Consider the following 10267-nt stretch of genomic DNA (forward strand, 5'->3'; position numbering starts at 1 on the left):
GTGAGTGGGTGGATGGATGGATGAGTGAGTGGATGGATGGATGGATGAGTAGATGGATGGGTGGATGGATGAGTGAGTGGGTGGATGGATGGATGGATGAGTGGGTAGATGGATGAATGGATGAGTGGGTGGGTAGATGCAGATCTTCCCAGGAGGTGGAGGGCCTCCTCAATGGTTTTTATTAGAAATGAACTCCTTCATGTGGTCATTCAGTAACAGGGCCCTCTCCAGGCCAGGCACTGGGGAGGAAGGGGTAGGGAGTTGGGTGGGAGTGAGAGTGGTCTTTGCCAAGCAGTGGTCAGTACTGCAAAGGCAGGCCCTGAAAGGCTGTGGGGCAGGCAGGGGAGGTCCCAGGACCAGGGGGATGGCAAGTGTTTGTTGTGGAGGATGCTGAGCTTGAAGCCCATGAGGCACCTGGAAGGAGGTGGCCAGGAGCAGGCAGCCCTTAGAGAGTGGCCCACACTGGGTTGGAGGCGCAGGCACCTGAGTCTGTGAGCAGCATGAAGTTGGTGGGGAGGACCTGGGGGGCTTGGAAGGATGGGGACTGGGGACAGGGCTCTTGGGATGCTTGAGGTGTTGATAGGAGTGTAGGGAAGAAGGCTGCCATCAGCTGAGGAAGTGGGCATAGGGTTGGGGCTCTGGACAGAGACACTGCACCTGGGTGAGAAGGGGGTTTCCAGGCCTGAGAGCAGAAGGGCACATGGGGGGCCCATGTGAGTTTCTGGAGTTCTCTGCCTTCCACAGTGGGTGAGCTGGAGCATGCGATGTGCCAGGGGCAGGAGGCCAGAGAGTTCTGGGCAGGGGCCCGAGGGCCAGGGGCACGTGCCAGTTGGTGTCACCCGGAGGTGTAGGGATGGCTTCCATGTTTTGTTTTGATGTGGAAGGGTGGACCCAGTCCTGAGTGAGGCCAGGGCAGCCAGTGGACTGCGCAAGGCCATCTGGGCAGAGGGCGCTGGGGCTGTTTCTCTGGTCGTGCCAGCATCTGGCAAGGGGAGGGGGAGGGTCCTCAGGGTGGTCTGTTCCTTGGGTGACTGCCAGTGTGGGGGCCAAGGAGGCTTGGGGTAGGGCCTGTCCCCATGAGGATGGGTGGTTGACAGTGACAGGGACCCTGGGTCCCCAAGGCCTGGGCTGAAGGCCTAAGTGGGGCAGGACTTGCTGGTGGCCCAGGTGCTTAAGGGGCCGGCAGGAGAGGTGACAAGGCTGTGTGCTCCAGCAGAGGGCGGGGAGCTGCTCAGGCCCCCACAGGCCCCTGTCCTCGCTGGGAAGTGTCTGTTACCTCGGCAGGGTGGAGGCCTGTGCCCCCTTGGCACATCCTAGGGGGACTGAGCTGGCAAGGCTTGAGCAGGGGGCTAGGCTGAGCTGCCACTGGCCTCACTGACCTGCAGGGGGTCCCCTGCCTCTCTGGATCTGCCTGCCCCACCCTCTGCCCAGCCCCTACCCTCAGTGTGAGGAGTGCCAGGCTCTAGTTGCTGTGACCTCAGCCCACTCCCTTCCTTGCCTCAGTTTCTCTGCCTGCAGAGCTGGACGCCCGTGGCACCCACACGTTCTATGGCTGAGTCCCATCCATCCCATTTGGGCCCCGCAGCTGTGATGCTGGCCCTGGGGGACCAGAGAGGGAGGAGGTGTGGCCTGCCCCAGAACCAGCAGGGGTCTCTGTGCACCCTTCTTTTCAGGTTCCATCCCAGCCCCTCACCATCCCTCCTTGTGGCTGAGGGGAGTTGGGCCTCCCTGTAGGGCCATGGCCAGTGCCTGTGTAACCAGTGGCTAGGCCAGTGTTTGGGGCCAGGCTGGGGAGCACCTCCCCCAGGCCCCACCTCTGGCCGGCAGCTGCCTGGGAGCTGGGAGGGACTTTGAGGCCTGTCTGGCCCCTGCTGCCCCAACTTCCTCTGTGCAGAACCTGCCGTCTTTCCTGCCGGCTGCAGGCTGAGCCAGACGCTGGTGAAGGACGTGGCCATCCTAGCCCGGGAGATCCATGATGTGGCTGGGGACGGTGACACACTGGGCTCCTCGGGGCCTGCCCACAGCGCCTCCCTCAGCACCATGCCCAGCACCCCCGCCTCGACCATCTCTGCCCGGGAGGAGGTGAGCCCCAGGCTTTCTGAGGCCCCTGTGCCAGAGCCACCCTCGAGGAAGGTCAGTCCAGGTCCCCACAGCCCTTTGCATTGCCTCGGCTGAGGCCCTGCTGCGCATGCCCCCTTGGTGAGCTGGAGCGTGTCCCCCTGGGTCAGCGCCCCAAACGGCCACTGGAGAGCTCAAGGTCTGGGGAGCTCACGGCGCTTGAGTCAGGCTTGACTGTGCCGTCATCCCCAGCCCAGCTGCCTTCATGGCGGGGCAGGGACACAGGAGGGGCCCTGCACAGATGGAAGGTGGGTGTGCTGTGTCCACCTGCCGGGCCGGAGCAGGGAGGTGCAGCTGGCCACAGCCTGGCAGGAGCCTCTGCCCGGGGCCCACGGTGCCGGCCCTCCCTTTTGCAGCTGGTGCAGCGCATCCCTGAGGCCAGCCTCAACTTCCAGAAGGTGCCTCCTGGCTCACTGAACTCTCGGGACTTTGACCAGAACATGAACGACAGCTGTGAGGACGCCCTGGCCAACAAGACACGGCCTCGGAACCGAGAGGAGGCATGGTGCCCACTGCCGCCACGGAGCTGGGTGTCGGGGGGAGCAAGGGCAGGGCTCCTCGAGGGCAGGGGCCATGCTGATGCCGGGCTCTTGTAGGTGATCTTTGATAACCTGATGCTGAACCCGGTGTCCCAGCTGTCGCAGGCCATCCGTGAGAACACGGAGCACCTTGCCGAGAAGATGAAGTGAGTCAGCTTCCCGGCTGAGGTGGATGCCTGGACACCAACAGAGCTGCATGAGCTGAGACTCAGGCCTGGCTGAATCCCTCAAGGGCAGTGGTTTTATGGGTACACTCGCGTACACCCGTGCAGCCAGCCCTCCTGTGTGCACGTGTATGCGGCTCCCAGCAGGCAGACCCTGAACTCAGAGGAGCCAGCGCCTCCAGGGTGGCCCTTCCTCCCCATCTCTCCTAGCCCTCATCCTGGGCCCAGCCCTTCCACCGCCCAGTGTTAGACACACAGATGGGAATTTGGTGCCCGTTAGCCCAGGTCATGCATCAGGCCTCAGTTTTCCCCTTAGGCCCAGGTGGGGTGGGATGAACTTCACCATAGCAGAGGAGGTCTGGAGAATTGTGCCTCAGCTCTGTCATCCCTGTCCTTGTCCCCCCATTTCTGCCTCCCCTGCCTCGGACAGGATCCTCTTTCAGAACACAGGGAGAGCCTGGGAGGACCTGGAAGCCAGGATCAACGCTGAGAACGAGGTGCCCATCCTGAAGACGTCTAACAAGGTGAGCGCCGGGGGCCGGTGCCCCTGGGCCCGCCCCCAGCCAGCCTGACCTTGCCCGGCTGGCCCTAAACCTTGTCCCAGCTCCTGTACCCAGAGCCCCGGGGCGGGGCTGCGGCCCCTCAGAAGTTGACTCCACCTCCCTTCCTGCCATGTTTCCAGGAAATCAGCTCCATCCTGAAGGAACTGAGGCGGGTGCAGAAGCAGCTGGAAGGTGAGTGTGGCCCAAGCCCAGGACAGTGAGGGAGGCTGGCAGGGCCTTGTGGGGAACCCTGACTCACAGGGTGGCAGCAGGTGAACTGGATCCGCAGCCTGACCCTCCCTCCCCACCTCCAGTTATCAATGCCATCGTGGACCCCAGTGGGAGCCTGGACCTGCTCACAGGAAACAGGAGCTTGGCCAGCTCTGCACAGCCGGGGCTGGGGAAGGGCCGTGTGGCTACCCAGAGCCCACCCTCGCCCGCCTCAGCTGAGGCCCTGCTGCCAGCCCTGCCGCTGAGGAGTTTCCCACAGCGGGTCAGCTGTGGGCCTCCCAGCCTCCCGGACCCCACCTTCCTCCCTGATGCCGAGAGGTTCCTGATCTAGGCCCCGGACCTGGCCAGGCTGGCTTCCCTGTGCGTGTGCGTCTCTGCCTCCCGTCCGCCACACGCCCGCCTGCCTGGCCGCAGGTGGTTCTCCCTGAAGACCCCCACATGTGCCATATCCCCGTGGGTGGGTGCCTCCCACGCCCTTGCTCCCTCGTCAGCTCCCAGCCAGCACCCTACTCACCCTGTCCAGCCCTGTGGCTACCCCCACCCCCGCCCCACCCCCTACAGGTCTCTGGCCCAGCTCCTGGCCAGGCTGCTGCCAAGGTCAAGCCCTCAAGGGCATTACCCCACCTCCTCTTCATCACTGTTATTTTTGTCTTTAGCTTTAAAGGAAAGAGTTGTTGGTGCCATTGCAGGTGCCCCCTCCAGGCCTGACTGGCTCCACCAGGCACTAACCTGCCATACCCCTTTGTACTGGCCTGCGGCCATGCAGAGGAAGAGAGGTCGACTGTGGGGTCATTTGGTGCCAGACATGGAGCTGGGGCAGGCTCACCTGTCCTGGGACTATCTAAGATGGCAGGGCACTTGCCCTGGTGGCTCCCACCTGGCCCCAGGCCTTTTATAGGCAGGAGCCCCACTGCTTCCAGCCTTTGGTGCCAACACAGTTGCCAAACCCATTGAGCTTGGGGCTGTCCCGTGGAGCCCTCCTGGGTGTGGACCGGGGGCTGGTTGAGAGCTGAGCCATGCACACAGGTACAGATACCCCCCCACTCCCATGCACTCGGCTAGTCCAGGCGCCTCCATGCTGCACCGTGAGGACTGTGGGGCATGTCCCCGTGAGGGGCTATGGGCCTCTGTACTTGGGCTTCCAAGGGCCTGGGCACAGCCGGGTGCATGGCAGCCCTTCAGGTGGGGGTGAGTGCACAACCAAAGTGACTGGAAGTCGGGTTTCCGGAAGCTCGCAGCTTGGCCTGCACCACACGCCCTCCCCTTTGGTTTCATGCCATCAGGCCTCAAGTGGGCATGGGGGCAGGGACGGGCCCAGGAACTGTTGTTTTCTCAGGATTCTTTCAGCTGGGAACATGGCAGGTGAGCAGAGCTTGGCCCCTCTGCCGTGGCCCCTGCTGGGGCAGCCCGTGTTGCCAGAGCCTCTAAGCCAAAGAGCCCATTGGCCGTGGTTGGTGGGGATGGACGTGGGGGGTGTCCCACCTGGACTAGACTGGCGTAGGTGAGCTCCATACCCCACCTGGCATTGGTACGAGAGTCGGACCTGGACAGGGCCAGCTGCTGGGGGAGCGGCGCTGGGGGCTGGAGGCTGGAAGTGGGTGGTTTGTGTCCCCTGTTTACTTTTAGCTGATCTGGGGTTGGGTGTACGGGTTCTGTGCCTCTGAGCCCTGCGGCCCACCTGATGTTTACGTGTGGAGGGGGCGGAGGGGCAGGTGTCTCCCCCTGGTCCCCGCCCCAAGAGCCTGCTGTCTATATGGAGGAGGTGCTAGTCCGGCCCACCGGGCTGCTGCCCACCCCTGCATGCCTCAGTTGCCCACCCCGCCTGCCCCTGGACATGAAGTGGTCACTCTTCATCCACGGCTCCTTCCCACCCCTCAGCAGTGGCAGTGCAATGTTTTGAATTCACAAGTTCCTGCTCCTCCCCACGCTGAGCTCCTTTGTTCCTCCCCCTCCAGCCTTTGCCTGGGAATGGTCCTTGTTTGCCAGGCTTCTCGGAGGGTTCACTGTACATTCGTTCTCAGGTGGTCTTGTGGCTGTCTTTCGGAAAATGGTTATTTTATATGATTTGTCATGGAATTTGTTCTAATAAATCATTCTTCTATCACATGGCAGCACGCTGGAGCCTGTCACCTTGGCCTTGCTTCTCTATCCATGGTGTTTGGGATGGGTGGGGCCTGCATGTAGGACAGACCAGGGGAGGCTGCAATTCAGAGATGCTGCCACCAGGGGGCGGCCTGGGCTAGAAAGCAGCATTTCCAGATGTTTACTCCTAAGAAACAGAAGAGCTAATTTATGAAAACTCTTCAGTGAGACAGCATCCAAGAGCACTGTTTTTTTGTTTTGTTTTGAGACGGAGTCTCACTGTCTCCCAGGCTAGAGTGCAGTGGCGCGATCTCGGCTCACCACAAGCTCCGCTTCCCGGGTCCATGCCGTTCTCCTGCCTCAGCCTCCTGAGTAGCTGGGACTACAGGCGCCGCCACCACGCCCGGCTAACTTTTTGTATTTTTTAGTAGAGATGGGGTTTCACCGTGTTAGCCAGGATGGTCTCGATCTCCTGACCGTGATCCGCCCGCCTCGGCCTCCCAAAGTGCTGGGATTACAGGCGTGAGCCCAGCCACTGCGCCCGGCCTAGAGCGCTGTTTAAAACTTCGCTCATCCTGCATAAAAATAGGCAGTGAGCAGGCACACAGCCGCCGTGCGGTGAGCGCCACCTCCTGCCGCAGTTCCTTCTCCCTGCTACGGCTTTGGAGGACACCCACTGCCCGTCATTGCGTCACGTCACTGGCACCCATCACACCCGGGTCACTGGAGGTGTTGGAGGTCGCTGTCCACCTTCAGCCACAGGGCGGGCCCCACGGCACTGATGTGCTGTCGGGCTGCCAGGCTACCCGGCAGCGGCTCAGGTCCTCAGCGAGGCTGACCTTGAGACCCTGGCAGGAGTAGCAGGGCGGGCTTTTTACCTCCGCAGCCCAGCTGTCCAGCTGCTCCGAGCCCCTCATCCTTCCACTCCCTGTGATGGTTGTGGATCGCCAGATGTTCCTGGGTGGACTGCCTTTATGATGCCACCCTCGCCTGTCCTTGGGGACGCATCTGAGTTTGCAAGGGGATGGTTGAGCCGAGCGGCCCACCAAGAACTTGAGGACGGGGCTCCACAGGCCTCATGCGGCCACTCGGGGCCTCCACGCCTTGCCTTGCCATCTGAACCATCTCAGTGCCACTCCCAGGGCCACACTTGAGGTGGTCACTGAGGGCCCAGTCACTGAGACCTTAGTCTGGGCAGCAGACCCCTGAGGGCCTTCTGAGCGGGGCCCTTCAACGGGCCTTCCCAGAGACCCAGGGCCCACTGGAAAGTCAGCCTGAACATACACCCCAGGGCGCACGGCTGCAGAAGGTGCAGGGGGGCGCTGGCCTGAGGGTGGGGCTGGGCCCAGGGGGCCAGCGGGCAGAGATTTGTTTTGGTGGGCTCAACGTTCCAGGACCTCCCCTAAGGAGTGCGAGCTTCTCTCGTTTCTTGTCTGGTCAGAGAGAGGAGGGCTTTGACTGGGAGTAAGGGCACAGGGGCTGCGGGAGGAGGCGGTGGAGGGCAGATGGGCCGCGTGGAGAGGCTGGAACCTGAAGAGGCTGCGCCCCCGGTGGAGGGGCAGAGAGGGCCAAGGACATGCCCAGCTCCTGGCCCAAGTGGTCCAGACGTGGGGTCAGTGGGTGAGCCGCTCAGGCGACAGTTGGAGAATGCAGTCAGGAACTGGAACTGAGGAGAGAGATCCCTGTGGGACACGGGGCGCTCGGTGGCTCAGGGCCTGCTTTGGGTCTTGGGTCATTTGCAGGAGTGAGTGAAGCACACATGTGGTTTGTGTCCAATTAATCTTGCTAGTGACAAATATAAGAAACGGTTAGAATGAAGCCCACACCTTTTCCATGCAAAAATTAATGGTTTCTTTTTCAGATAAATTTTTCAGAAAAATTCAAATAAATGATGGCCAGTCAAATCATGACCAAAAAAGATAGTAAACTGTTTTTACTCTCAAATATAAAATTCTGCTTAAAATAAAATTTTACTGAGAAGGTTGTCATGATTTAGCTTGAAGAAGAACTTGAAATCATGCCACAGGCCATTTCTGCTTTTGGCCGTGAGTAACGGGTACAGGATGGATTTGCCTTCTCACCTTGAACAGCAAGAAAATGACAAAATATGTGAAATGGCAGTTTTCAGACACTGGACAGCAGGCAGCACAGGACCGTGATGCCAAGAAAGGAAAGAAATGAGGTGAGCCCGACTGCCCTGCCTTCCCTCCTGCAGCAAAGCTCCTGTCTGGTTTTCTCACTGGTCCAGGTGAGAAGGCGAACCCATCCTGTACTCCTGTCGCTCATGGCCAGAAGCAGGAGTGGCCTGTGGCGTAATTTTGAGTTCTTCCTTAAGCTATCAATTATAAGGGAATTTCTTTCCTCCTTTCTTTTCTTTTCTTTTTTTTTTTTTTGGAGATGGAGTCTCGCTGAGTGCAGTGGTGTGATCTTGGCTCACTGCAACCTTCTCCTCCCGGGTTCAAGCGATTCTCCTGCCTCAGCCTCCCGAGTAGCTGGGATTACAGGCACGCGCCATCACACCTGGCTAATTTTTGTATTTTTAGTAGAAACGGGGGTTTCGCCATGTTGGTCAGGCTGGTCTCAAACCCCTGACCGCAAGTGATCTGCTGCCTTGGCCTCCCAAAGTGCTGGGATTACAGATGTGAGCCACTGCGCCCAGCCTTTAAGTTTTTCTTTATGTATTTCAAAGCTATGCTATTAGGTGCATGCAATTTAGAATTATTAACTTACTGGTCGATGAGCCGTTTTATCATTATGGAGTCTTCTGTAGTTATTTTTTTATCTGAAGTCCATTTTGTTTCATATTATTATAGTCATGCCAGCTTTTATTCTAGTTAATGTTATCATGATTTATCTTTTCCATCCTTTTATTTGTTTATTTAAACCAACTCACTTCAAAGAATTTCTATCCTTTTAACGAAATTTCTTGTGGGGCTTGTTTTAAAATATTCAGTCTGACAATATTTCTTTTAATTGGAGTATTTTTAGTATACACCTATTATATTTATCAATGTGCTTAGGATTAAATCTGCTATATTACATCTGCTATTTGTTCTTTTTTCTCCCTTTTTTTCCTTTTTTAGGATTAATTAAAATTTTTTATTTTACATCAATTTGCTTGTTAGTCATACTTTTATTGTACTAGTAGCAATTACTCAAACAATTATAAAATTAATCCTCCACTAATTATGGTCTAATATGAATTGTTCTTTTACTACTTTCTGGCAATTATACAATTACAATTATAAAATCATTTACAATTATAAAATTCATCCTTCACTTATCAGGGCCTAATGTAAATGTGTACTTTCATCACTTCCTGGACAATGTAAAGACATTCTAACGCTTTATTTATTTATTTATTTATTTATTTATTGAGACAGAGTCTTGCTCTGTCGCCCAGGCTGGAGTGCAGTGGTGCGAACTCGGCTCACTGCAACCTCCGCCTCCCGGGTTCATGCCATTCTCCTGCCTCAGTCTCCCAAGGAGCTGGGAGTACAGGCATGTGCCACCACGCCCAGCTAATTTTTTTTCATTTTTAGTAGAGACGGGGTTTCACCATGTTGGTCAGGCTAGTCTTGAATTCCTGACCTCAAACGATCCACCCGCCTTGGCCTCCCAAAGTGCTGGGATTACGAGTGTGAGCCACCGCGCTCTGCCCTTCTGATGCTTCAAATCCATTGGCCTCTCTCCTACTTTTTGTGCTGTCATTCTCAGGCATTTCAATTCTGCACCTATGTTAAACCACACAATAAATCATCTTATTTTCTGCAGCCGGTGTGCATCGAAACGCACCAGCGTGTTTCTTCTCTGCTGCTCTCTCGTTCTTTCCCTCCTGCATTTCCATGTTTCCATCCAGGACCATTTTCCAAAGGCCTCCATTGTGATCTGTCTTGTTTATTAGTGCATGTTTGCTGTGAGGAATTCTCTCAATTCACTGGGGAGGGTGTCCGAAAATGTTTTCATTTTGCCTTTCCCTTTCGCTTGAAATAGCACCCCAAGTCGGTATTATTTTCTCTTGGTGCTTAGAGAATGTTGTTCCATTGTCTTCCAGCCTTCAGTGCTTACGTGGAGGTCAAGAGCCCCGCTGTTGCCTCTTTGAAGGTGGCATCTTGTTTTTTCCTGGCTGTTATCTGTTTACTTTATTTTTATTTTTCTAGAGACAGGGTCCTCCTGTCTTGGCCTCCCAAAGTGTTGGGATTACAGGCGTGAGCCACTGTGCCCCACTTCCTGTTACTGATTTTCTCCTAGTTACTGAGTTTTCAGTGGCTTCACTACAATGTGCTTAGGAGTATGTTTGTATTTCTTTATTGTGAAATGTGTAGTACTTCTTGCACATGCAGTTGGTATGTCTTTCACTGGTTTTGGAAAAGTTGCATTCATTTTCTCTTCAGATATTGTTCTGCGCCATTTGCAGTCTCCCCTCTGGGATTCGAGTGACAGATGTGGTAGGCCTGTTGACTGCATCCTGTGTGTCTCTGACGCTATTTTCCGTGCATTTTTTTCTGTGTGCTTCAGTCGTCTGTTGGCTGCTGACCTCAATTCGTGCTCGTTAATCCTCTCTTCAGTTCTGTCCACTAATAGTCTGTTG

General features: G+C 56.5%; 1 protein-coding gene across 2 annotated transcripts in view; it reads left to right on the forward strand.

Moving 5' to 3' along the window:
* Positions 1 to 5715, forward strand: part of CEP170B (centrosomal protein 170B) — a 29477-nt gene extending 23762 nt beyond the window's left edge. For both annotated transcript variants that reach the window (XM_011982892.1, XM_011982893.1), the window contains exons 13-18: positions 1923 to 2082; positions 2475 to 2618; positions 2715 to 2803; positions 3252 to 3345; positions 3504 to 3555; positions 3678 to 5715. In XM_011982892.1, the coding sequence (XP_011838282.1) occupies positions 1923 to 2082; positions 2475 to 2618; positions 2715 to 2803; positions 3252 to 3345; positions 3504 to 3555; positions 3678 to 3925 (787 nt within the window). In that variant the 3' untranslated portion in view covers positions 3926 to 5715. The remainder of the gene's footprint in view (positions 1 to 1922; positions 2083 to 2474; positions 2619 to 2714; positions 2804 to 3251; positions 3346 to 3503; positions 3556 to 3677) is intronic.
* Positions 5716 to 10267: the final 4552 nt, after the last annotated feature.

The sequence above is a fragment of the Mandrillus leucophaeus genome, unplaced genomic scaffold, assembly GCF_000951045.1.
Source record: "Mandrillus leucophaeus isolate KB7577 unplaced genomic scaffold, Mleu.le_1.0 Scaffold244, whole genome shotgun sequence".
Classification (NCBI taxonomy): Eukaryota; Metazoa; Chordata; class Mammalia; order Primates; family Cercopithecidae; genus Mandrillus; species Mandrillus leucophaeus.